We start from the raw sequence: 27,402 nt of genomic DNA, 5'->3' as shown, positions 1-27,402 counted from the left end.
ACTGTTTCCACATCATCCCATGGTGTTTCTATTTCATATTTAAAAAAATCTAATTCTCTAGGAAACAACATTAATATGATTTCAGTATTTTGGAATAATGAACTTTCAATCTCCTTATCTACTGAAGCATGGAACGATATTTGGATTAACAGTATTTCTGGTTGGTTACCTGTCTCGCTTTATCAAACTAACTCTTATATTTTATTCAACTGTTTATGGACTCCATTACGTTAATTTAAAGCTAAACTCCTTCCATCTTCAATTTGCTGGCACTGAAAATTACAACCTGGTACATTACAACATATGTTTTTTGATTGTCCTTTAGTTTTTAAATTCTGGAATTAAGTTTGGGATATTATAAAAAAGATATTAATGATGATGTTTCATTTAAAATGTTAATATGTAAATCTGTTGTTCTTTCGCAAAACTTAAATGACTTAGAAGGTGTACTCTTTCATTTTCTAATATCAACTGCTTTAAATTCCATTACTTTCTGTTGGAAAGATGTTTCGCTATTATCACTTCATGCTTGGTGGTCATGGGTTATTTTTTCAAGAAGAGGAGCTCATTTGTCCTTGAAGGGTATTACTCATAATTCTAACTCTTATCACTCTTTTTGGAAACCTGTTGATATATATTTTTCTTCTTAATTATATATTTATATCTAATTCTCCTTCTCATTGTTATTATAATAAACCAATGTGTACGCTATAGTAGCTCTATTTATAGTCAATTGCAATAGTTTTATAGCTGTTTTCTTTCCCTCCCCTTTTTATTTTTTCAATGAATATTTGCAATTTTATTACCTCCTGTAATTCATTTGATGCTCTCACTTTTCTATATTGTGATTAGGTATTTTCACCTGATGATATTATTTCTGTATTGTCTCTGTTATATGTTTATTTATGAAAATTCAATGAAATATTTTTAACACATAAAATGCTGAACTGTTACTTTGAACTGAGGTTCAGTATTTTTATTATTTATCTGTTAATTGGATAGAGGGCAAACCCTACCCATAGTGCTCCCAAATTAGTCAAAAACACGAATAAAGCCACAGTCAAAGACAACTACTCTACCAGCACCATGGTTATTCTGACCAGTAAAGTGTGGAGTAGAAACAAAAAAGGAAAAAAGAAAATCTAAAATCAAAACTATTTAATGAAAAATCAGATCTTCAAACTAAGTCTAAAGTGCCAAAAATGTAACTATTCACACAACTGACAGAAAGTGAGTCTATAAAAGAGGTGTTAAAACGATGAAATAGAATATTTGGAAGCTTTGGCCATCTTTGTTAAGGACTGCCTACCTGCCCTTACGCTGCTTCCAATGGATATATTGTGCGTAGTGCGCCCTGCTTACTATGTATAGCTACGCCAGTGATAGAGAGCTTTCAGCACTCTACTATGTATGGGTGCATTATAGTCATGATTAATATGCACCTCCATTATTGTTTGCGGGGTTAAAATCATTCATGTATCCAAGAGAACCATAAAACATTCATTGTAGTGAAATATTATATTATGATTATGCATGTATCGTTATACCTGCATATACCGAACGCAGGACAGTTATTTTACCTATATAATGTAATAATGTCTACAGCTAACTTGTCCGAGTTTCTAGGCCTCAGACGGTAATTATTTTGCACCTCTTTGGCTTCTCGAGAAATAAATAATGAGTACTTGTTGTTTTCAAGAAATAGCCATGTTCTCATCCTACTGTAGGTATTGGAATGTCAACTCGTTATTTTCAGATGAGAAAAGATACAAAGAACGCTTTGAAGACGGTTGAAAGCCAGAAGGGAGGATATCTCTTGTGTCTGGCTGGTCCGAGCCCTAAGGTCAACACAGCACACAGAAGCCTTTAATTAAAAGAGTACGAACCTCCCCAAATAGAAAAAGTTGCAACGGAAAGTTTTACCAGGTCAAAGCAGACTATTGAACAATATATTGTACGATGCGAAGGGACAGAGACCCCAGACTTCTGCTAGCTTTCGGAGAGAAAGGAGCATCTAGAACTCGCTCCTAGCCTTAAGCACCGTAACCCATTTGACGTGAGTACTTCTCAGGAAGTCAACGCGTGCTGACACCTTTGGGAATAGATGGACAGGTAGTGAGGTGGCCTTTCTTATTTGTATAGTGTAGGGACAGATTTGTTTTATTTCTAATGAAAGGAGATTTAGACTCTGCTTCTATCCTGAGTTGTATCCGAATTTTAGAATTCACGATTGTATTTTTGTTATGCTGAATTACTTATATTCGTAGCATCGGCTCTGTAGAATCGGCTCTGTATTGATCTTTCTATAGCTGTCTATGCTAATTTTACGATTTGTACACATCTTATTACTCTTGGCCTTATAATAAATTGACAAACCCAAGTCGAGTCTGTGGTACTTTCAGGTATGCTCTTGCAGATTGTGCTCCGGCGTGTTTCCTTCCCTCCACCACGTTTTGTAGGCAAACAAGAGACCATCAGCGCTGATTGCTAGGACGAAGACAGGGTGCAATTTAGCGTAATCACCAGTGACACTACGTCAAATGCACTACAATAAAGTATAAAGTGACCGAGACTGCTGTTACATCACACAGGGTAAGTACAATGATGAGTGTGAACCGGATTAGAATAGAGTTAGGGTTACATTTAAACTCAGGGATACCTTTAGGGTCAGGTTATGTTGAGGCATGAAGGTTAGTGCTGGGTAAGCGTTGTGTTTCGGATTAGGGCCGGGATAGAGATTAGGGTAAGGCTTACAGTCAGGTTCAGGGACAGGCTTAGATTTACAGTGACGTTTATGGTTAGCTTTAAGGGAAGGTGTAAGAGTGAAGTGGGGGCTTTAAGGTTAGGAGTACAAGTTGTATTGGTGATTCTGACTTCTAGGTGCAGTGTTTGTGTTCATTTTATTTATAAATGTATGTTCCATGGAGATGTACAGACAGTCCTGTCCATACATTACTTCTTACACCTGCTCAGTGTAGACATAGGTGGATGGTGGCTCAGATGTAGGGGTAGATCAGTACAGTGACTTGTTTTCACGACATACAACTGCCGTGGGTTCCTGAGCGGTGCACACCAGATAAACACTAGAATACATGCCGCACATGATCAAAGATGCGTGCCGCGCTCTGGCCAGGCTGTCCCTTCCTTTGATGTGATGTCTGGATCTGTGAAGGGCCAGGAGTCTGTGCATCAGGTGAATATCTGAGTGTGAACCTGTGCTGCTGGTTGCTGCTGGTTGCTGCTGGTGTCCGGCGGGCTGCCCCTTCCTTTGATGTGATGCCTGGCTCTGTGCAGGGCCAGGACTCGGTGCATCAGGTGAATATCTGAGTTTGAACCTGTGCTGCTGGTCGCTGCTGGTGTCCGGCGGGCTGCCCCTTCCTTTGATGTGATGCCTGGCTCTGTGCAGGGCCAGGACTCGGTGCATCAGGTGAATATCTGAGTTTGAACCTGTGCTGATGGTCGCTGCTGGTGTCCGGCGGGCTGTCCCTTCCTTTGATGTGATGCCTGGCTCTGTGCAGGGCCAGAACTCCGTGCATCAGGTGAATATCTGAGTTTGAACCTGTGCTGCTGGTCGCTGCTGGTGTCCGGCGGGCTGCCCCTTCCTTTGATGTGATGCCTGGCTCTGTGCAGGGCCAGGACTCGGTGCATCAGGTGAATATCTGAGTTTGAACCTGTGCTGCTGGTCGCTGCTGGTGTCCGGCGGGCTGCCCCTTCCTTTGATGTGATGCCTGGCTCTGTGCAGGGCCAGGACTCGGTGCATCAGGTGAATATCTGAGTTTGAACCTGTGCTGCTGGTTGCTGCTGGTGTCCGGCGGGCTGCCCCTTCCCTTGCTGTGATGCCTGGCTCTGTGCAGGGCCAGGACTCGGTGCATCAGGTGAATATCTGAGTTTGAACCTGTGCTGCTGGTCGCTGCTGGTGTCCAGCAGGATGTCCCTTCCTTTGATGTGATGCCTGGCTCTGTGCAGGGCCAGGACTCGGTGCATCAGGTGAATATCTGAGTTTGAACCTGTGCTGCTGGTTGCTGCTGGTGTCCGGCGGGCTGCCCCTTCCCTTGCTGTGATGCCTGGCTCTGTGCAGGGCCAGGACTCGGTGCATCAGGTGAATATCTGAGTGTGAACCTGTGCTGCTGGTCGCTGCTGGTGTCCGGCGGGCTGTCCCTTCCTTTGCTGTGATGCCTGGCTCTGTGCAGGGCCAGGACTCGGTGCATCAGGTGAATATCTGAGTGTGAACCTGTGCTGCTGGTCGCTGCTGGTGTCCGGCGGGCTGTCCCTTCCTTTGCTGTGATGCCTGGCTCTGTGCAGGGCCAGGACTCGGTGCATCAGGTGAATATCAGAGTGTGAACCTGTGCTGCTGGTGTCCGGCAGGCTGCCCCTTCCTTTGATGTGATGCCTGGCTCTGTGCAGGGCCAGGACTCGGTGCATCAGGTGAATATCTGAGTGTGAACCTGTGCTGCTGGTGTCCGGCAGGCTGCCCCTTCCTTTGATGTGATGCCTGGCTCTGTGCAGGGCCAGGACTCCGTGCATCAGGTGAATATCTGAGTGTGAACCTGTGCTGCTGGTCGCTGCTGGTGTCCGGCGGGCTGCCCCTTCCTTTGATGTGATGCCTGGCTCTGTGCAGGGCGAGGACTCGGTGCATCAGGTGAATATCTGAGTGTGAACCTGTGCTGCTGGTCGCTGCTGGTGTCCGGCGGGCTGCCCCTTCCTTTGCTGTGATGCCTGGCTCTGTGCAGGGCCAGGACTCGGTGCATCAGGTGAATATCTGAGTGTGAACCTGTGCTGCTGGTTGCTGCTTGTGTCCGGCGGGCTGCCCCTTCCTTTGCTGTGATGCCTGGCTCTGTGCAGGGCCAGGACTCGGTGCATCAGGTGAATATCTGAGTTTGAACCTGTGCTGCTGGTCGCTGCTGGTGTCCAGCAGGATGTCCCTTCCTTTGATGTGATGCCTGGCTCTGTGCAGGGCCAGGACTCGGTGCATCAGGTGAATATCTGAGTGTGAACCTGTGCTGCTGGTCGCTGCTGGTGTCCGGCGGGCTGCCCCTTCCTTTGCTGTGATGCCTGGCTCTGTGCAGGGCCAGGACTCGGTGCATCAGGTGAATATCTGAGTGTGAACCTGTGCTGCTGGTTGCTGCTTGTGTCCGGCGGGCTGCCCCTTCCTTTGCTGTGATGCCTGGCTCTGTGCAGGGCCAGGACTCCGTGCATCAGGTGAATATCTGAGTTTGAACCTGTGCTGCTGGTCGCTGCTGGTGTCCGGCGGGCTGCCCCTTCCTTTGATGTGATGCCTGGCTCAGTGCAGGGCCAGGACTCGTGCATTAGGTGAATATCTGAATTTGCTGCTGGTCGCTGCTGGTGTCCGGCGGGCTGCCCCTTGGCAGGTGTTCTCTGTGCCAGGAGTCACGCTCCCTAGTGGTGTCTTCACAGTTGGTCTTAGGGAAGTGTCCTTGGACACATCTTACACACCCATGAGCCCCCACACAAAGCCCCATCCTTTCTACTCTGCCTCAAAAGTGGGTTTTTAGCAGATAAATTGGTAGTGTATATAGCGCGAACTCGACCCGAACGTATTGGCGCGCTTTACATAGCACCGTATTTACGTTACACATTCAGGCGCGGGGAGATGAAGTGATTTGCCCAGAATCACAGGATGTGGACGCGACCTCGAGGCTCGAACCCTGGTTTCCAGCACCAAAGTCGGCAGCTCTGGCCGACGGACCACACCCTCTCCCCTGGCTTCGCTCACCAGTGGTCAGGTGCCTTTGAGGGTTATAACATGCCCTCTGATAGTCAGGGTGGCTGAGCGAGTGTGTAATCTAGTTACTGAGCGAGTAAGTGGGGGATTTAATGAATGGATGAGTAAATAAGTGAGGGAGTGAGTGGGTAATGGTGGGTGAGAGCTTTTATGCAACACTCTCATTAACCAGATAATGGAATCTGTCACTTCAAAAGGGCCGAAATGTAGGCTGTCCGCGTGCTTGAACTCTGACCTCACACCGGTCAGTCAGGACTCCCAGTACCTGACTCAATGATGCTGGTACCAGAGCCTTAAATGGGGTGGGACCCCCCATCAAACCAAAGGCCGCAGGCCTCAATTCGCCAGGGCCCCACGGTGGTTCTGCATTCCAGAGAGCCCACCGCTCCTGTTCCAGTGGAACAAAGACAGTTCCTCGCCCCATTGCTCCTTCCCCTCACCCCACTTCTCCTTCCGGATCAGAGTGCACGGGCCTGCTGGCAGATAACTCCGCAGACGCATGCCAGGGAGTCCTGGGTGATGCGGGCCTGCGGGACCCCTCTAAGCCTCTCGGGCCTGTGATGTGCTGTGCTATTACAGGATAGGTTTCTGTGAAAGCCCTTTGCACGGTTCGAAACCTGATCCCATGCAGTGTGAAGTCAGGATTTCACGCATTTATCTGTGTAAGAATTAAAAATAAAGACATGCGTCATAGAGCAGGGTTACCGGACGCCTCGCGCCTACTGCATGCAGCCAGAAATGAGCAGACCTGGATTACAGGCGCATCAGACAAGCCAAGCAGGCGGAGAGACAGGGAGATAGGCAGGCAGAGAGACAGGGAGAGCAGCAGATACACAACCAGAGACACAGCTAGTGAGATGGACAGACAGACAGACGTATAGTGAGGCATTCAGCCAGACAGTCCGATAGAGAGACACATAGACAGAGAAACAGCTAGACATGACAATAGTGAGACAGCTAGCCATTCAGATGGAGAGTCGAGTAAAGAGACAGATGTTGAGACATACACGAATAAAGAGACAGTTAGAGACAGGCAGAGATAAAGAGGTAGACAGACAGGCAGACAGGCAGGCAGATAGACAGACAGATGGACGGGCGGACGGACGAACAGACAGATAGATAGATAGATCTGCATCCCATGAAGGATGTCCCAGTGCCCCCCCCCCCCCCCCACCCCCCAGTAGACCGGTGACCGCTGCCAGGACAGCCTCTTCGCCATCGCTGAACGCCTGTGCTACTATGATACATTAGCGTTGAAGGGCTGTGTGGTCCCGCCTGGCCGAGTCTGCAGAACACGTTTAGGGTGCGTGAACCCACCCCCCTCCGCCCCGCACACATCAAACCCAATGCACTTTCCGCTCATCAGAGTCGCACTCCTGCACCCTCGCCCAGCCCTCGGGCATAGACTCGATGAAGGAGCACTGAGCCTGCAAAGATGAAAAGCGATGTGATGAAAGGCCACCCCACCCATCGGCCATTGTCACCTAACAAACAACCCCGGTGCTTGCCGGTAATCACGTGCGTGAGTCCCTGAATCACCAGGCACTTCTCCATGAGAGGAGGCGACCCACACCTACTGCACCCACCAGACACAGCCCCTCCTCTGACGCACCACACCCCACCCCACCCCACCTGACTCCACCCCAGATGCTCCACTGGCGCGTATAAGGGGCAGAGCGGCGGCCTGGACCAGCACAGCCTCAGCCTCCCTCACCGCTGAAGTTACTGCATCCCCAGGCCCTCAAGATGTCCTCCAGCCGGTCTCTGTACTCGAGCTTCGGGAGCTCCAAAGCCATGATGAGCGTCGCCTCTGGCGGGGGCATGCTCAGCTACGGCGGGGGCAGCTCTGGCTACGGTGGGGGCAGCTCTGGCTTCGGTGGGGGCAGCTCTGGCTTCGGTGGGGGCAGCTCCGGCCTAGGCGGGGGCAGCTCCGGCCTAGGCGGGGGCAGGCTCAGCTATGGCGGGGGCAGCTCTGGCTTCGGCGGGGGCAGCTCCGGCTTCGGCGGGGGCAGCTCCGGCTTCGGCGGGGGCAGTGCCGGCCTCGGCGATGGAGGCCTGCTCTCGGGCAGCGACAAGCATGTCATGCAGAACCTCAATGACCGCCTGGCCTCCTACCTGGACAAGGTGCGGGCCCTGGAGGCGGCCAACAGCGAGCTGGAGCTCAAGATCCGCGACTGGTACGCGCTCCAGCAGGCCAACCACAAGGCCAGCGCCGGCCGCCACTACAGCAAGGAGTACGCCATCATCGACGACCTCAAGTCCAAGGTAAGCTCTGAACCGGAGCAGGGGCCACAGGTTGGCAAAGCAGGGGCCCAGGGCGAGAACAGCGCAGGGTGACAACAGGCAAAGTGGGCAGGCCTCTCGGATTTCAGATTTTTGGCCAAATTCTGTACTTATGTTAAAAAGACATGCCCTTCCTCTGATTCTGTTGTCTTCAATAAATTATATGTCTGATAAACAGTAGGTTCGTTTTTACATCTCTTCTTGCAACTGCCCACCTCAGCGCTATGCGCTATACCGAGCTTGAAAGGTTAAAGGGCGAGTCCTACCCTTGACAAACAGATCTCTGAAGCAGTTGCATGAACCCACTGAGCTGTCTTACCTGAACTGCAGTCGGTTTGGACCGAGGAAGGCAGGCAGCCGCTTCACCGTGGCCCTTCCCCTAAGACAGGTAGATGAGCCAGACGTCGCCCCTGCTCTGACAAGCGGAAGCAGCACGTGCGCCCGGCGTGAGAGTGATGGGTCTGTGAGCACTCGTCTGCGTGCCCGAGACAGTCATGGCAGCTCCGGGGCCCTCCCGCTCAGCAAGAGATGCTGACTTTAATGATGTGAGACTTTCCGATGGGAACAGGGTGCATTCAGGTGAGCTACACAGACCCCAGGTGGAGAGATGCAGAGGCCGCTGGGCCCCCCCCGTGAGGCGAGGCATGCGCTGTTCCAAACACCGTCCAGTGCTTCAGGGCTCACCATCATTCTCTTAGTTTAAGTATTGGCTGCTAACCAGAAACTAGGAAAATATTCAAAATGTCTTTTAAAAAGACATAATTGTCAATCTATAGTCTGGCCCAGTAGTGTCACCTCAGGGTTCTGGGGATGTCTGATGGTCGATCTATAGTCTGGCCCAGTAGTGTCATCTCAGGGTTCTGGGGATGTCTGATGGTCGATCTATAGTCTGGCCCAGTAGTGTCATCTCAGGGTTCTGGGGATGTCTGATGGTCGATCTATAGTCTGGCCCAGTAGTGTCATCTCAGGGTTCTGGGGATGTCTGATGGTCGATCTATAGTCTGGCCCAGTAGTGTCACCTCAGGGTTCTGGGGATGTCTGATGGTCGATCTATAGTCTGGCCCAGTAGTGTCATCTCAGGGTTCTGGGGATGTCTGATGGTCGATCTATCGTCTGGCCCAGTAGTGTCATCTCAGGGTTCTGGGGATGTCTGACACTCAATCTATAGTCTGGCCCACTAGTGTCATCTCAGGGTTCTGGGGATGTCTGATGGTCGATCTATAGTCTGGCCCAGTAGTGTCATCTCTGGGTTCTGAGGATGTCTGACAGTCAATCTATAGTCTGGCCCAGTAGCGTCATCTCAGGGTTCTGGGGATGTCTGATTGTCGATCTATAGTCTGGCCCAGTAGTGTCATCTCAGGGTTCTGGGGATGTCTGATTGTCGATCTATAGTCTGGCCCAGTAGTGTCATCTCAGGGTTCTGGGGATGTCTGATGGTCGATCTATAGTCTGGCCCAGTAGCGTCATCTCAGGGTTCTGGGGATGTCTGATTGTCGATCTATAGTCTGGCCCAGTAGCGTCATCTCAGGGTTCTGGGGATGTCTGATGGTCGATCTATAGTCTGGCCCAGTAGTGTCATCTCAGGGTTCTGGGGATGTCTGATTGTCGATCTGTAGTCTGGCCCAGTAGCGTCATCTCAGGATTCTGGGGATGTCTGATGGTCGATCTATAGTCTGGCCCAGTAGTGTCATCTCAGGGTTCTGGGGATGTCTGATGGTCGATCTATAGTCTGGCCCAGTAGTGTCATCTCAGGGTTCTGGGGATGTCTGATGGTCGATCTATCGTCTGGCCCAGTAGTGTCATCTCAGGGTTCTGGGGATGTCTGACACTCAATCTATAGTCTGGCCCAGTAGTGTCATCTCAGGGTTCTGGGGATGTCTGATGGTCGATCTATAGTCTGGCCCAGTAGCGTCATCTCAGGGTTCTGGGGATGTCTGATTGTCGATCTATAGTCTGGCCCAGTAGCGTCATCTCAGGGTTCTGGGGATGTCTGACACTCAATCTATAGTCTGGCCCAGTAGTGTCATCTCAGGGTTCTGGGGATGTCTGATGGTCGATCTATAGTCTGGCCCAGTAGTGTCATCTCTGGGTTCTGAGGATGTCTGACAGTCAATCTATAGTCTGGCCCAGTAGTGTCATCTCAGGATTCTGGGGATGTCCGATTGTCGATCTATAGTCTGGCCCAGTAGTGTCATCTCAGGGTTCTGGGGATGTCTGATGGTCGATCTATAGTCTGGCCCAGTAGTGTCATCTCAGGGTTCTGGGGATGTCTGATGGTCGATCTATAGTCTGGCCCAGTAGTGTCATCTCAGGGTTCTGGGGATGTCTGATGGTCGATCTATAGTCTGGCCCAGTAGTGTCATCTCAGGGTTCCGGGGATGTCTGATGGTCAATCTATAGTCTGGCCCAGTAGTGTCATCTCAGGGTTCTGGGGATGTCTGATGGTCGATCTATAGTCTGGCCCAGTAGTGTCATCTCAGGTTTCTGGGGATGTCTGATGGCCGATCTATAGTCTGGCCCAGTAGTGTCATCTCAGGGTTCTGGGGATGTCTGATTGTCGATCTATAGTCTGGCCCAGTAGTGTCATCTCAGGGTTCTGGGGATGTCTGATTGCCGATCTATAGTCTGGCCCAGTAGTGTCATCTCAGGGTTCTGGGGATGTGTGATTGTCGATCTATAGTCTGGCCCAGTAGCGTCATCTCAGGGTTCTGGGGATGTCTGATTGTCGATCTATAGTCTGGCCCAGTAGCGTCATCTCAGGTTTCTGGGGATGTCTGATGGTCGATCTATAGTCTGGCCCAGTAGCGTCATCTCAGGGTTCTGGGGATGTCTGATGGTCGATCTATAGTCTGGCCCAGTAGCGTCATCTCAGGGTTCTGGGGATGTCTGATGGTCGATCTATAGTCTGGCCCAGTAGTGTCATCTCAAGGTTCTGGGGATGTCTGATGGTCGATCTATAGTCTGGCCCAGTAGCGTCATCTCAGGGTTCTGGGGATGTCTGATGGTCGATCTATAGTCTGGCCCAGTAGCGTCATCTCAGGGTTCTGGGGATGTCTGATGGTCAATCTATAGTCTGGCCCAGTAGTGTCATCTCAGGGTTCTGGGGATGTCTGATTGTCGATCTATAGTCTGGCCCAGTAGCGTCATCTCAGGGTTCTGGGGATGTCTGATGGTCGATCTATAGTCTGGCCCTGTAGTGTCATCTCAGGGTTCTGGGGATGTCTGATGGTCGATCTATAGTCTGGCCCAGTAGTGTCATCTCAGGGTTCTGGGGATGTCTGATGGTCGATCTATAGTCTGGCCCAGTAGTGTCATCTCAGGGTTCCGGGGATGTCTGATGGTCAATCTATAGTCTGGCCCAGTAGTGTCATCTCAGGGTTCTGGGGATGTCTGATGGTCGATCTATAGTCTGGCCCAGTAGCGTCATCTCAGGGTTCTGGGGATGTCTGATTGTCGATCTATAGTCTGGCCCAGTAGCGTCATCTCAGGGTTCTGGGGATGTCTGATGGTCGATCTATAGTCTGGCCCAGTAGTGTCATCTCAGGGTTCTGGGGATGTCTGATGGTCGATCTATAGTCTGGCCCAGTAGCGTCATCTCAGGGTTCTGGGGATGTCTGGCTACTCCTTGTCCTTTGGAAGGATCGTCTTTCCCATCAATGCTCGGGAGACACACACAAAGGATAGATTTGTTTGATTTCTTATGAAGGTCCAACGTTTTTTGTGAGCAGGCCAGGTAGAGCAGATACAATGCAGGCCTTTGTTAATCACTTTTATTACCCAGGCCCTCACACGGCCATTCTTGTCAGATGTCTTCTACAGTTTAAGTAAAGAAAACAACAGCTTTGCCTCAAGCGAAACACGTGTCGGCCATTACACTCAACGACAAAACAGGTATTAATGAGGATGGGATAAGCCTGAAAGACTCATTACATCAAGGAAAAGTAAACGCAGTGCCTCTGATGTCGTTTTTAAACAACAGAAGTGTAAAGTATATGTACGATAAAACTGGAGCAGTTAGTATCTGGGTCAAAAGAGTGACAGCCTCCACAGACACTCATTCATTCTTTGTGTAGAGTGCAGGTTTCCGCGAGGGTTGTGTCTGTGCTACTTAGCACCATTCAACTCATGTTCTGTAGTTCATGGACACATCTAGATGTTTAACAAAAGGCAACAATAATAGCAGGAAATACTTGGATCGACTCCGTGTCATTCTACCTCAACATTTATTGAACTTCTATTTCACCCGCAATGGTTTCTTTCTGTTTCTTCTACCCTCATGACTTGCCTCTCTTTGACTCAGTCATCTGCTATTCCTTAATGCACAACTTCCAAAGAAAAAGGGACAGGGCTCCCACTAACTCTCAGCCCACAATATCGCACATATAATTAATGTCTTTATTTATCACTCAGTTTGCGTCACAGACCACAATGCACGGCACTAACACACTAACTGTGAATCAGATTTGCGCCAGAGTGGAAGGGGTGTGGCTGATTCATGCCAACTGTGAATCAGATTTGTGCCAGAGTGGAAGAGGTGTGGTTGATTCATGCCACCTTTGTATCTGAGATGTTCCTCATAGTGCAAGAGGTATGGCTGATTCATGCCACCTTTGTATCTGAGATGTTCCTTATAGTGGAAGAGGTGTGGCTGATTCATGCCACCCTTGTATTTGAGATGTTCCTCATAGTGGAAGAGGTGTGGCTGATTCATGCCACCCTTGTATTTGAGATGTTCCTCATAGTGGAAGAGGTGTGGCTGATTCATGCCACCCTTGTATCTGAGATGTTCCTCATAGTGGAAGAGGTGTGACTGATTCATGCCACCCTTGTATCTGAGATGTTCCTCATAGTGGAAGAGATGTGGCTGATTCATGCCACCCTTGTATCTGAGATGTTCCGCATAGTGGAAGAGGTGTGGCTGATTCATGCCACCCTTGTATCTGAGTAAGGGTGGGCGTAGTTCGCGAAGTAGCACTTCGCGAAGCTACGCAAAGTGAAGTTCGCACTACGCGAGCTACGCGTAGCACTTCGCGAACTGCGAAGTAACATGTTCGCACTGTGCAAGATGTTGTTTTCAATGATTGCACAGTGCGGACAAGCAACCGGCACTGTGCAATCATTGAAAATGGCATCTTGCACAGTGCGAGCTGTAGTTTTCTGCTGCTCGAGTAGATTTTTACTCGAGCTGCAGCTTTCTCAACGCGAACTGGTAGTTTCTCATCGCGAGCGGTCGCGAGCATACGCGACCCCTCGCAATGAGAAACCTGACCTTCTCGCGTTGGGAATCTCGCCGGGAGGTTTATTTTCCATGATCGCGAACAAGGAAAAAGTCTCGCCAGGATGTCATTTTGCTTGCTCGCGGTCGCCAACTTGACGTTGAGGACCGTGAGCAAGCAAAAAATGACCGCAGCACTACGCAACACTACGCTACGTGTGTTCCCACTGTGCTACGTGCAGTTCGCGTAGTGCGAAGTAGCGTGAACTTCGCAAACTACGCGAGCGTAGCGCAGTGCTTCGCCCAGGCCTATATCTGAGATGTTCCTCATAGTGGAAGAGGTGTGGCTGATTCATGCCACCCTTGTATCTGAGATGTTCCTCATAGTGGAAGAGGTGTGGCTGATTCATGCCATCCTTGTATCTGAGATGTTCCTCATAGTGGAAGAGGTGTGGCTGATTCATGGCAACTGTGAATCAGAGATGTGCACCAGAGAGGAAGAGGTGTGGCTGATTCATGCCAACTGTGAATCAGATTTGCGCCAGAGTGGAAGAGGTGTGGCTGATTCATGCCAACTGTGAATCAGATTTGTGCCAGAGTGGAAGAGGTGTGGGTGATTCATGCCAACTGTCAATGTGAGATGTTCGCTAGAGTGGAAGAGGTATGGCTGATTCATGCCACCCTTGTATCTGAGATGTTCCTCATAGTGGAAGAGGCGTGGCTGATTCATGCCAGCTTTGTATCTGAGATGTTCCTCATAGTGGAAGAGGAGTGGCTGATTCACGCCAACTGTGAATCAGAGATGTGCACCTTGGAGGAAGAGGCGTGGCTGATTCACGCCAACTGTGAATATGAGATGTTCGCTAGAGTGGAAGAGGTGTGGCTGATTCATGCCACCTTTGTATCTGAGATGTTCCTCATGGTGGAAGAGGTGTGTCTGATTCATGTCACCCTTGTATCTGAGATGTTGCTCATAGTGGAAGAGGTGTGGCTGATTCATGCCACCTTTGTATGTGAGATGTTCCTCATAGTGTAAGAGGCGTGGCTGATTCACGCCAACTGCGAATCAGAGATGTGCGCCTTGAAAGAAGAAGCGTGGCTGATTCACGCCAACTGTGAATGTGAGATGTTCGTTAGAGTGGAAGAGGTGTGGCCTGACCATGTTTTTGAGGGATTCACAAAATTTCCCTCTGGGACTGCTCACCCATCAGTAGACCTAAAAGTATAAAGTTGAGGATGCTAAGATGGGTGGATAAATCTAAGATTCACAAAAGTCCAATTGGTCGCACACTGCTCTACCTACCAGCGTGTTTCCCCAAAGAATTGTGGTCCCTGAAGTCAGCGTCGGCGGGTACGCCTATGCCCGAGTCTTGAGTGCAAGTAAGTGTAGCGTTAGCCATCCCTGGACACGTGTTTCGAGGTAGTTGCCTCTCGTCAGCAGGGAGTAGGTGAGTGTGTAGGGTTGCTGTGTAGGCTGCTAAAATAAGTGTTCTCAGGTAAAGTACCTCTCGTAGCGCGCAGGTGCGTAACCATGAGCTCGTCAGCTCCACCGGCTCAAGGAGCCTGAATATTAACAGAAGTCCAATTGGTCACACACTGCTCTACCTACCAGCGTGTTTCCCCAAAGAATTGTGGTCCCTGAAGTCAGCGTCGGGGGGTACGCCTATGCCCGAGTCTTGAGTGCAAGTAAGTGTAGCGTTAGCCATCCCTGGACACGTGTTTCGAGGTAGTTGCCTCTCGTCAGCAGGGAGTAGGTGAGTGTGTAGGGTTGCTGTGTAGGCTGCTAAAATAAGTGTTCTCAGGTAAAGTACCTCTCGTAGCGCGCAGGTGCGTAACCATGAGCTCGTCAGCTCCACCGGCTCAAGGAGCCTGAATATTAACAGAAGTCCAATTGGTCGCACACTGCTCTACCTACCAGCGTGTTTCCCCAAAGAATTGTGGTCCCTGAAGTCAGCGTCGGCGGGTACGCCTCTGCCCAAGTCATGAGTGCAAGTAAGTGTAGCGTTAGCCATCCCTGGACACGTGTTTCGAGGTAGTTGCCTCTCGTCAGCAGGGAGTAGGTGAGTGTGTAGGGTTGCTGTGTAGGCTGCTAAAATAAGTGTTCTCAGGTAAAGTACCTCTCGTAGCGTGCAGGTGCGTAACCATGAGCTCGTCAGCTCCACCGGCTCAAGGAGCCTGAATATTAACAGAAGTCCAATTGGTCACACACTGCTCTACCTACCAGCGTGTTACCCCAAAGAATTGTGGTCCCTGAAGTCAGCGTCGGCGGGTACGCCTCTGCCCAAGTCATGAGTGCAAGTAAGTGTAGCGTTAGCCATCCCTGGACACGTGTTTCGAGGTAGTTGCCTCTCGTCAGCAGGGTGTAGGTGAGTGTGTAGGGTTGCTGTGTAGGCTGCTAAAATAAGTGTTCTCAGGTAAAGTACCTCTCGTAGCGCGCAGGTGCGTAACCATGAGCTCGTCAGCTCCACCGACTCAAGGAGCCTGAATATTAACAGAAGTCCAATTGGTCACACACTGCTCTACCTACCAGCGTGTTTCCCCAAAGAATTGTGGTCCCTGAAGTCAGCGTCGGGGGGTACGCCTATGCCCGAGTCTTGAGTGCAAGTAAGTGTAGCGTTAGCCATCCCTCGACACGTGTTTCGAGGTAGTTGCCTCTCGTCAGCAGGGAGTAGGTGAGTGTGTAGGGTTGCTGTGTAGGCTGCTAAAATAAGTGTTCTCAGGTAAAGTACCTCTCGTAGCGCGCAGGTGCGTAACCATGAGCTCGTCAGCTCCACCGGCTCAAGGAGCCTGAATATTAACAGAAGTCCAATTGGTCGCACACTGCTCTACCTACCAGCGTGTTTCCCCAAAGAATTGTGGTCCCTGAAGTCAGCGTCGGCGGGTACGCCTCTGCCCAAGTCATGAGTGCAAGTAAGTGTAGCGTTAGCCATCCCTGGACACGTGTTTCGAGGTAGTTGCCTCTCGTCAGCAGGGAGTAGGTGAGTGTGTAGGGTTGCTGTGTAGGCTGCTAAAATAAGTGTTCTCAGGTAAAGTACCTCTCGTAGCGCGCAGGTGCGTAACCATGAGCTCGTCAGCTCCACCGGCTCAAGGAGCCTGAATATTAACAGAAGTCCAATTGGTCACACACTGCTCTACCTACCAGCGTGTTACCCCAAAGAATTGTGGTCCCTGAAGTCAGCGTCGGCGGGTACGCCTCTGCCCAAGTCATGAGTGCAAGTAAGTGTAGCGTTAGCCATCCCTGGACACGTGTTTCGAGGTAGTTGCCTCTCGTCAGCAGGGTGTAGGTGAGTGTGTAGGGTTGCTGTGTAGGCTGCTAAAATAAGTGTTCTCAGGTAAAGTACCTCTCGTAGTGCGCAGGTGCGTAACCATGAGCTCGTCAGCTCCACCGACTCAAGGAGCCTGAATATTAACAGAAGTCCAATTGGTCGCACACTGCTCTACCTACCAGCGTGTTACCCCAAAGAATTGTGGTCCCTGAAGTCAGCGTCGGCAGGTACGCCTATGCCCGAGTCTTGAGTGCAAGTAAGTGTAGCGTTAGCCATCCCTGGACACGTGTTTCGAGGTAGTTGCCTCTCGTCAGCAGGGAGTAGGTGAGTGTGTAGGGTTGCTGTGTAGGCTGCTAAAATAAGTGTTCTCAGGTAAAGTACCTCTCGTAGCGTGCAGGTGCGTAACCATGAGCTCGTCAGCTCCACCGGCTCAAGGAGCCTGAATATTAACAGAAGTCCAATTGGTCACACACTGCTCTACCTACCAGCGTGTTACCCCAAAGAATTGTGGTCCCTGAAGTCAGCGTCGGCGGGTACGCCTCTGCCCAAGTCATGAGTGCAAGTAAGTGTAGCGTTAGCCATCCCTGGACACGTGTTTCGAGGTAGTTGCCTCTCGTCAGCAGGGAGTAGGTGAGTGTGTAGGGTTGCTGTGTAGGCTGCTAAAATAAGTGTTCTCAGGTAAAGTACCTCTCGTAGCGTGCAGGTGCGTAACCATGAGCTCGTCAGCTCCACCGGCTCAAGGAGCCTGAATATTAACAGAAGTCCAATTGGTCACACACTGCTCTACCTACCAGCGTGTTACCCCAAAGAATTGTGGTCCCTGAAGTCAGCGTCGGCGGGTACGCCTCTGCCCAAGTCATGAGTGCAAGTAAGTGTAGCGTTAGCCATCCCTGGACACGTGTTTCGAGGTAGTTGCCTCTCGTCAGCAGGGTGTAGGTGAGTGTGTAGGGTTGCTGTGTAGGCTGCTAAAATAAGTGTTCTCAGGTAAAGTACCTCTCGTAGCGCGCAGGTGCGTAACCATGAGCTCGTCAGCTCCACCGACTCAAGGAGCCTGAATATTAACAGAAGTCCAATTGGTCACACACTGCTCTACCTACCAGCGTGTTTCCCCAAAGAATTGTGGTCCCTGAAGTCAGCGTCGGGGGGTACGCCTATGCCCGAGTCTTGAGTGCAAGTAAGTGTAGCGTTAGCCATCCCTCGACACGTGTTTCGAGGTAGTTGCCTCTCGTCAGCAGGGAGTAGGTGAGTGTGTAGGGTTGCTGTGTAGGCTGCTAAAATAAGTGTTCTCAGGTAAAGTACCTCTCGTAGCGCGCAGGTGCGTAACCATGAGCTCGTCAGCTCCACCGGCTCAAGGAGCCTGAATATTAACAGAAGTCCAATTGGTCGCACACTGCTCTACCTACCAGCGTGTTTCCCCAAAGAATTGTGGTCCCTGAAGTCAGCGTCGGCGGGTACGCCTCTGCCCAAGTCATGAGTGCAAGTAAGTGTAGCGTTAGCCATCCCTGGACACGTGTTTCGAGGTAGTTGCCTCTCGTCAGCAGGGAGTAGGTGAGTGTGTAGGGTTGCTGTGTAGGCTGCTAAAATAAGTGTTCTCAGGTAAAGTACCTCTCGTAGCGCGCAGGTGCGTAACCATGAGCTCGTCAGCTCCACCGGCTCAAGGAGCCTGAATATTAACAGAAGTCCAATTGGTCACACACTGCTCTACCTACCAGCGTGTTACCCCAAAGAATTGTGGTCCCTGAAGTCAGCGTCGGCGGGTACGCCTCTGCCCAAGTCATGAGTGCAAGTAAGTGTAGCGTTAGCCATCCCTGGACACGTGTTTCGAGGTAGTTGCCTCTCGTCAGCAGGGTGTAGGTGAGTGTGTAGGGTTGCTGTGTAGGCTGCTAAAATAAGTGTTCTCAGGTAAAGTACCTCTCGTAGTGCGCAGGTGCGTAACCATGAGCTCGTCAGCTCCACCGACTCAAGGAGCCTGAATATTAACAGAAGTCCAATTGGTCGCACACTGCTCTACCTACCAGCGTGTTACCCCAAAGAATTGTGGTCCCTGAAGTCAGCGTCGGCAGGTACGCCTATGCCCGAGTCTTGAGTGCAAGTAAGTGTAGCGTTAGCCATCCCTGGACACGTGTTTCGAGGTAGTTGCCTCTCGTCAGCAGGGAGTAGGTGAGTGTATAGGGTTGCTGTGTAGGCTGCTAAAATAAGAATTGTGGTCCCTGAAGTCAGCGTCGGCGGGTACGCAACCCTACACACTCACCTACTCCCTGCTGACGAGAGGCAACTACCTCGAAACATGTGTCCAGGGATGGCTAACGCTACACTTACTTGCACTCAAGACTCGGGCAGAGGCACCTACTCACCCTACACCTGCTACAACCCCACATCGGCCCATGACAGGAGCAGAACCCCACCCAGGTCACTCACGCACAACACCACAGTGTTGCGCCCCAGTGCAGATGCAACAGTCTTCCAATCAACCACCCCGCTATGATGTAGAGCTCAGGGGTTTGAAGCGCTACAGAGGGGATCGAAGTGTCACACAAATGATATAGTAAATTACAAAGTGCCACCCCTATGCATGATTGGAATTCTAGTCAACAAACTATACTCGCTAAAAGTAAAGCTGGAGGCAGTGTCTGTTGTAGGGGAACACAATGTTGCAGCTTTGTGAATTTCTGCATTAACCCTTTATTGAAAGATCAACTTTCACAGAGCAATTTCTGATCCTGTCTTCCAGATTTTCACTGCAACTGTGGGCAACGCCAAGATCGTTCTGCAGATTGACAATGCCAGGCTGGCTGCCGATGACTTCAAAATGAAGTGAGTGACGAGTAACTTAACTTAATGCTCCCCAGCCCCCGAGAAAACAAAAAAGAAATTGGCAAAGGCCGCAGGTCTTGTCGGTAGGCGGCAAAGGGGTCCTATTGGCTTTGCCAGTGCTTTTTACGATGCAAAAGGCACATTGATGCAAATGCCCCATGGCGTAGCAGACATTTTGTTTATGTGCAGCCCCTAGATGATGGACTTTAATCTTGGAGAAGTGAATAAGCAATGCATGCGCATACCAATTGACGAGGACTGTATGACCGCATCATCATGCCTTTTTTTTTCTTTTGGCCATGCCGCACAGCATCTTGCCAATGCTCTAGAACATTGCAAAAGGCATGGACAAAGACAGTATGTGCTAAAGGCAATACCTATTGGCGTTGCCAATGCTTGTTTCTCAGTGTGCTACTACAGAAAGGAGCCAATTATATGCAAGTCATCATTGGTGATGGAAACATTCCAGCCTGAACTCCTAGACTGCGTCTCATTTCCTCTTCAGAAAGTCACGTAGAGGAATTTGCAGAAAGGCAGTATTTGCTTTTAGACACGGCCAAACCATGCATAACAGGGCAGAGGGAAAACAACAGGAGGCAAGTATATAAATAAATGAAGATTGATGAAAACATTAAACAGGGATAGGATCGAAGGTGAAGTAAAGAAGACGGAGGAGGTGAAAGAGCAACAAAGACGTTTAAGGAGAAAAGCAAAAAAAAAAAAGGAATACACGTCAAGGGAAATAAAGGAAAAAAAATAAAATATAGTGAGTGTAGGAAAGAAAGAAAAAAAATTAAACCGAAGGAAAAGAATGAAAATATTATAGGAAAAGATAAAGGTATTACGATAGCTAACCGTAATCTAGAAACATGGAAAGGTAGCAAAATAAAATAGGGGAAGAAGGGAATAAGGTATGGATCTGGAGGAAGGAGAAAGAAGAAATGAGAAAACATTCTTTACTGTAACATGATTACTTGTGTTATAATGATGGCAATTTATTTTTTAAGGTACGAAAACGAGCAGGCCATGCGCCAGAGCGTTGAGGCTGATATCAACGGGCTGCGCCGCGTCCTGGATGAGCTGACCATGTCCAGATCTGAACTGGAGATGCAGATCGAGAGCCTGAGCGAGGAGCTGGCCTACCTCAAGAAGAACCACGAGGAGGTAGAGTACACCTGGTCTCGTTGACAGATTGTCCACCGGCTTCTCTCCAGGAATCCGGCTGCTGTATCCTTTAGTAGAGCAAACCAAGGCTCAGATGTTGCAGACTCCCTGCCATGAATGGCACTCAAAGTGGAGCCTCGTAAAGATCTTTAAAAAAAATGATTTCCATTTAACTAAAGTTCCCCAGTATTCCACTCACAAAAAGGAAGCTTTAGGTAGGCGTCTTGGCACATCATGTGTGCCTCACTCCAGAACATTGCTCATGGTTGCCCTAGAGCACCACTGACCCTGCATACATATTTACTCACATGGTTACAAGCGATGATGGAGCCAACGTGGGTCGTGCTAGTAGCCTCTAGACATTGGTGAGACAAGCTTAAGCCCTGTCCATGTGGTTACACAAGTGGCGACCAGAACTAGCGCAGCCAACCATGATACTAGAACCGATAGCCATCAGACGTGGCTGTGCCAATGACAGGCCTTAAAGATAAAACACAGACCAATTCAATAAAGTTTACAGAGACAATTTCACAAATTGTAGATGATTCAAGTACCTGGCAACAAGAGTTTGAAAAGGTCTTCACAAGCCCTGAAGCTCAAAACCCCCATGGATGTTTTTATTGGTGCCCACTGGAGTTGATGGAGCCAATGACAGGTTTTTGAAACACATTGGGGCATATTCACAAGAACGTGTGATAACTACCGCAAGAGTAGCGTAACGCAACTTTCAATATCGCAGTCCTTCGCGGGAAAATAACCCCGTGCCAACGTGGAATTCACAACAAGGTGGTAGCATGCGGTAGTCACCAGATAACACGCCACAAAAATGCGAATACCTAATGCAAAAAAACATGCGACGAGGCCATCAGCAGTATAAAAATTAGCAAAAATCAGCCACAAGCCTGCAAATCCCACGCGTCTGGTGGAACAATGCACCATGAAAAACACAGAAAAAATACACCAAAAACAATCGAAAGCGCGTAGCAACATGGATGCACCCTGACAGCGCATGGGCTAACTTGAACCCCAAAACCCCCACATACTACCAGCAAGAAACAACGGGGTCAGGGAAGGCCAAGGAGAAGAGGGAGATGAAGACGGGATGCAGACCGCAGGAAAACAAGACCAGCGTCACGGAGGTGACAGAACACTACCAGCAACAGACCGACTAGCAGACCACCTGGATTGCAGTCGGAGTGCCAAGGAGGCCAATCCAGGAGGCCAATAGGTGCCGGCATGACTTGACTACCTAAACCAGGCACAAACCCGCTGCCAACAGGAAGGCAGCAACGGCAACAGGAGATGGCAGTCCAGCGCCACCTGAGGAGCTGAAGGAAAGCAGGCCACAGTCATCAGTGTGGAGACGGTGCAAGGAGTAGGGAGTACGGACACAGATCGAGAGAACCTGACACAACATCAACAGGGAGTGCAACCAACAGGGACTGGGGGGACGGGGGGAGTTGGCACAATGGCATACATGCACAACGAGGTGTAGCACACTGAACACCCACAATCACCCAGGTCCATGGGCCCGATCCCCTTGGCACACTGCAGCACACACACATAGCTCAAACAGCACACCCACATTGCTGACAACGAGGAACAATGCGCAAAGCCAACACTGCAAAACAGAGGACACAACTGGCTCCGCACATGCACGGAAACATGCCTACTACATCTGACGGACCTGGAAACTGTGAAATGGAAATGTACTCATACAACATCACATCCGTCATGTAGACCAAATGTACAATGTCCCGCAGAAGTATCCAGCACCCCCTAAACAGTCACAATGTACATTGTCATACAGCCTGCATGCAAACCTGCACAATGCGCCAACATACATGTCAATGCTAAGTCAATACGCACCTCCCCTTCACATCGCAGAGGGTCACACAACACCTTCAGCAGAGCACAGAATACAACACATCAGGGATGCTGGAGAGGACCACCACACCGTTGACACCGACGCCCTACAACAGCACATGGATATCCCACGCAACCCCCACCAGGACCCAGACAGCCAAGCTACTCAGAGGAGAACACTGAGCCTGCAACAGACCACACAGCAGGAAGCGCCCGCAAGCACAGCTGGCCCACGACACTTCACCCACCCACACATCGCACCCCAATGCCATGTGCCTGCACGCCAAAAGGAGTTGGCCCAACAGGTGTGGGTGGGGGCTGAACCCATGGAATGCGAACCAGGACATATACGTAGGTGTCTATAACCCTTCAGGGGCCACCAACACCCCACTAAGGAGACCCACACAGCCATAGAGACACATGCAGTTGCACATTCACAGTACAGAACAACTGGCAGGGGAGCTCAAATATCCGTCACACACCCATGTTGGCTCTGCGTACGACGGCCCTTGCCACTCCCCTTACGAACTGAGTGGGTGACAACAAAGCTACATGTCCAAGCTCCAACCCGCTGCCTGCGGTGACACGTCTGCATCCGATGTACACAGTACAATGTAATGGCGTAGGGCCGAGGGCCCTCATGCATACAACAAGACCACAGGGACACACGCAGAAATCATGTGGAACTGGCTACGAGCACGTGCGCCCGGCCCCTTTATTGGCAGGGCCACATGTACAGTGACGCCTGTGCTGGATGCGTGGTGGGTGAGTGTAAGCCAGCCCGCACGGAATGCCTGGTGCTGGCAACCACTTGAACAGTGGACACCAGTGCAATGCAAACAGAAAACACCTGCATAACAGAGTCAACTGCTGAGCAACATGGAGGGAGCCGGAGCAAGGACAGCGGTCACCCAACATACAAACAGAAGTGCCCGTGAGTTGCAGCGCAATGAGGTAGGGGCACTAGAGATGAGCGTGCTCATGTGCAGAAATTGCTACGACTGTGTCCCTTTGGTTCAGTCCTGATGCAGATGCAGTGGGGTGTGTTACACCTGCATCAACTCCCTCATTAACGTCCCAGGTCTCCCACACTGCCTGAGGTGGCAGTTGCGTCCGCAGTCCACAGCGCAATACCCAGTAATAGATCCGGGTGTGTAGCTTGACTTCCACCTCCAGTCTGCATTCCAGCCTTGGGGTTGTTGCCTCCTGCCTTTCCATTGTCTGTGCCTTCTCCCGTCCGCACACTTGACACATCTTCCTCATCATAGTCCCATGTCTTCCCCACTGCATGAAGCAACATTGTTGCGTGCACTGTCCACAGCACAGTCCTCAATCAGAACAGGTCCATGAGTTGTGGTGCACAGAGTTAGTGGCTCCGGATGCAGTGCGGCCGGCACAGGCACACCGCCAAGGGACGGTGACTTACGGTGCAGTGTGATAGGGACACATGAGCTGATCGGGACCTTGTCGATGTCCAAGGTGAATGATGCGGAGTGTTTCAGGGGACAGTGGAAGGTGTTCTTCCAGGGCGTCATGCAGAGGGCATAACCAAGCAGACTCAGGCAATATGTAGGAGATTAATGCTACAGACACCTACTTGACCCCAAATCAGTATCGGCTACATGATGATGGTGACACCCAGGCCATAGTCTCACATGCCACCCAAGTTTAAACAATAAGTGTACATGGATCATGGGGCACATGGCACCAGTGGCACCAGTGCTGCAAGGGGATGCAGTCTGCGATGATGAGTGTACAATGGCATAGAATGTGCCATAAATAAATCGTGTCTCAGTTTTACATGTGTGACCTATTTGTCCGTGGTGCAGTCCAGAGCCATGGCTCAGCAGAGGCCAATAGCCACGTGTCATTGGCTCGCGATGCACAGAGTAATTAGTGACACATGAACAGTTGTCGGTAGTGTTCGATCACCTCTGTAATGATGATCCTATTCCCTCCAGACTGCAACGCGTCATCCTCTTATGCCTCGCCTTGCTTGCGATGACATGTATTCTGCCTTTGAATAATCGATGTCCAGTTCCAATTCTGTGACCTACTTGTGTGCAGCGTAGGCCGAGGGCAGTTGTCCACATATGCCCACAGACACGTGTGGTTGTAATGCTATGCACAGACTTGTTGGCACCACATCGAAGTGAGTTTAGTGACTTGTACTCTGCCTTAAATGGCGTTCACTGCCATGGTGTAATCAAGACTCAGTTCCAAATGTGTGACCTACCCGACCGTGATGTAGGCCTGAGGCAGCAGTCAGCACGGCCCATTCACTGAGTGTCGCCGGCATAGTTTGGATGGCCCCACCGGCCTGCGTAGTTCAGGTTCAGTGGCACCACGTGTTGGGACACCTCCGTGTATGTGACTCCGGTTTCATACAAACTGGGCCGCATCTTCCTCTTACTCCTCTCCGTGCGACCACTGGTGTGGACTCTGCCATTCGTGATTTGCGCCTAGGTGCTGGATGTGGGACCTACTGGTCCGCAGGGTAGTCCTGGTCCCTCATCCATGTGTCGCCGGCTGGCGTTGAACAGGGTTAGTGGCACCACGTGTCACCGGCTGGTGTTGAACAGGGTTAGTGGCACCATGTGTGGCCGGCTGGCGTTGAACAGGGTTAGTGGCACCACGTAGCGCCAGCTGGCATTGAACAGGGTTAGTGGCAGCACGTATCGCAAGAAGTTGATATGGAACTATGCCTTACTGATCGGGTGGGGCCTGGTGCTGTTGCCCCTGGCCCAGATTTGGGGTCACTGCCATTCATGACTCAGGACACAGTTTCACACATGGGACCTACTGGGCTGAGGAGTAGGCGTTACATGGCAGTCAATGAAAAAGGACTAAAGCGGACCAGTGTCGTGGAGGCTGTGATGGTCTGAGGAGGCCGCCAAGGTCATAGGACTTGGGCATGGAGCTTGAGCCGGAATGTGGTGGGCCCTCCGTGACACACGCTGATGTCGGCAGGTGATCAGTGAGGCCTGGCTGCGCAGGGGTGGGCCTGACTGGTCCGTGGTTCGGCAGGCGCACAGCATCGCAGGCAACTCCACTCTAGAGGACGGCGTCAGCCTCGTGGTGGGGTGAGAGGCACTGCCCTGGCAGAGACATTGGGATTTCCGGAAGAGGACCACATCCAGGGCTACGTGCTTGATATTCACACCCCTATGCTGGCGTGGCGTACGCCGGGCTGTCCCACTCCGATCACACTTAGAGGGGGTGCGTAACAGACAAGATTTTCACGAGGTCCCCCACGGGCTGTGGTGACATGGTTGCATCCACTGTCCACCACACTCCATACACCAGAGGTGTCCGTCGCCATGGATGTGGGTGTGTGCTGCATACTGCGGTCTGTCCAGCACATCTCCACTTGGCATTGTGTACTTTCCCAAACATGGTACTACTGCATCCTTCACACATGCCTGTTTGGCACCTCTCTCCACATTCCACTGTTGTGTGGCTGAGGTGCCATGCCGTTGACGGCTCATGTTCACGGCTGGGCCAGGTAAACATTGTGAGTTGTTCTGTCGTGTCTGGTGGGTGGGCATGTTGCTGTGCATGGTGGTTGTGATTTTGTGACGTGTGCATTGCCAGAGTTGTGATTTGCATGGTTGTGGAGTTGAGGTGAGTGAGGTGTTCATTTAGAACATGCCAAGGGGCTGTGCATTTCCCTTGTTGCCATCCTGGGTACGCTGGTTGGTGATGGACGGTCGGAGGATGAAGGAATCATGCACAATGGCTGTGTATTTGAAGCCGACATTGTTGGAGGTTCCACGGTGTTCTTTTGTTGCCTGCACATTGGGGTGGGACGTGTGCTTTCTGTTGCGGTGATTGTGTGCTGTATCACCAGGGGGCACAGGTGGGACATGTGTGCTGTGGATTGCCTCCAACACGTGCGTGCATCCTGCTATGGCATATGATCCTTGCTTGGTCTCCAGCGTGACCTGCGCATTGTGTTGGACGTGTGGGGACTGGAGTAGCAGGGTGATGGTGATGTCCAGGACAGGTGTGAGGGACTTGGATGTGACTGGCAGTGAGACTCCTCCGACTCTGGCGGGTGTTGGTTGGGGGCTGCCAGCTGGTGCAGCCAAGCCAGCAGCCTGGTGTGGTGTGGGATGTTGGTTGTCCGCTGTGTTGGTGCCGTAGGCCTGTTGGGCGATGATGGTCGGGTTGCGTGGGATGGTTGTCCCTTTCAGCCTGTGGTGGATGGTGACATTGTCAGAGGCTGGGTCTGTGAGGCTCGTACACTTCCTGGGGGTCCACTGTCTTTGTCTGCGCTGCGTCTGTGGTGGTCCGGGGGGGGGGTGTTCCGGGTGTGAGTTGTGGTCCTGGGGTGGTGTGGGTGGGTGTTGTGGCTCTCTTGGGTGTCCGGGCTTCATGATGGGTGGCTCCATGGCTACTGTTGCCCTTCCGATGTGGCCCTGGGCTGTGCTCCCATTTGTGATGCTGACTGCCGTCCGAGTTTACACCAGGTCAGAGCAGGTGTAGATTTCCTGCTGCTAACACGCCTTATCGCCTGTTTTATGTTTTTATCGCAGTTCTGTCTGGTTGTTGAGAATGTTGTGGTATGATGTTGTCGCGGATTTTGGCACGGGAACGCCAACTCTACATCTCATTAGCGATAGTTGCGGGTGTCCTCTGTGGCGATGTTTTTTGCGGCTGCTATCACGGGTAAACTGTTGCTGTGGGCTGTTAGCACCAGCTTGTGAATGGGGAGGTAAATTTATCACGACTTTGGCTGCGATAAAGTGCTGTTAATTCGGAGATAGCTCTTTGTGAATATGCCCCATTGATGAATGGACCCAACAGAGTTTACTAGGCCAATCACAGGACCTATACAAGTTTTAAAGATGCCTGTCAGCGAGCCACACAAAGGGCTGGTAGATAAATATATCAGGTAGCTGTTTACGGTTTCATTCGCCAACCACAGCACCCTTAACAATACCAGCAGCATGCAGTCCTTGGTAATTCACCATCAAATAGATGAATAAATGCTGCCGCTGCCAAGCAGGTATCTCCACAGTACCTCAGAGCAGAAGTCAAACCTTGCT

At 50.8% G+C, this 27,402-nt stretch overlaps 1 protein-coding gene across 1 annotated transcript in view; it reads left to right on the top strand.

The window, feature by feature from the left end:
• The first annotated feature begins 7,428 nt into the window (after positions 1 to 7,428).
• LOC146808701 (keratin, type I cytoskeletal 12-like) overlaps positions 7,429 to 27,402 on the top strand; it is a 31,245-nt gene continuing 11,271 nt past the window's right edge. The window contains exons 1-3 of the mRNA XM_085615515.1: positions 7,429 to 8,008; positions 19,239 to 19,321; positions 20,329 to 20,485. Coding sequence (XP_085471641.1) covers positions 7,490 to 8,008; positions 19,239 to 19,321; positions 20,329 to 20,485 — 759 coding nt within the window. The 5' untranslated portion in view covers positions 7,429 to 7,489. The remainder of the gene's footprint in view (positions 8,009 to 19,238; positions 19,322 to 20,328; positions 20,486 to 27,402) is intronic.

The sequence above is a fragment of the Triturus cristatus genome, chromosome 7, assembly GCF_964204655.1.
Source record: "Triturus cristatus chromosome 7, aTriCri1.1, whole genome shotgun sequence".
Classification (NCBI taxonomy): domain Eukaryota; kingdom Metazoa; phylum Chordata; class Amphibia; order Caudata; family Salamandridae; genus Triturus; species Triturus cristatus.
The sequence above is the reverse complement of the archived record's forward strand: the minus strand, read 5'-3'. Positions and strand labels throughout refer to the sequence as shown.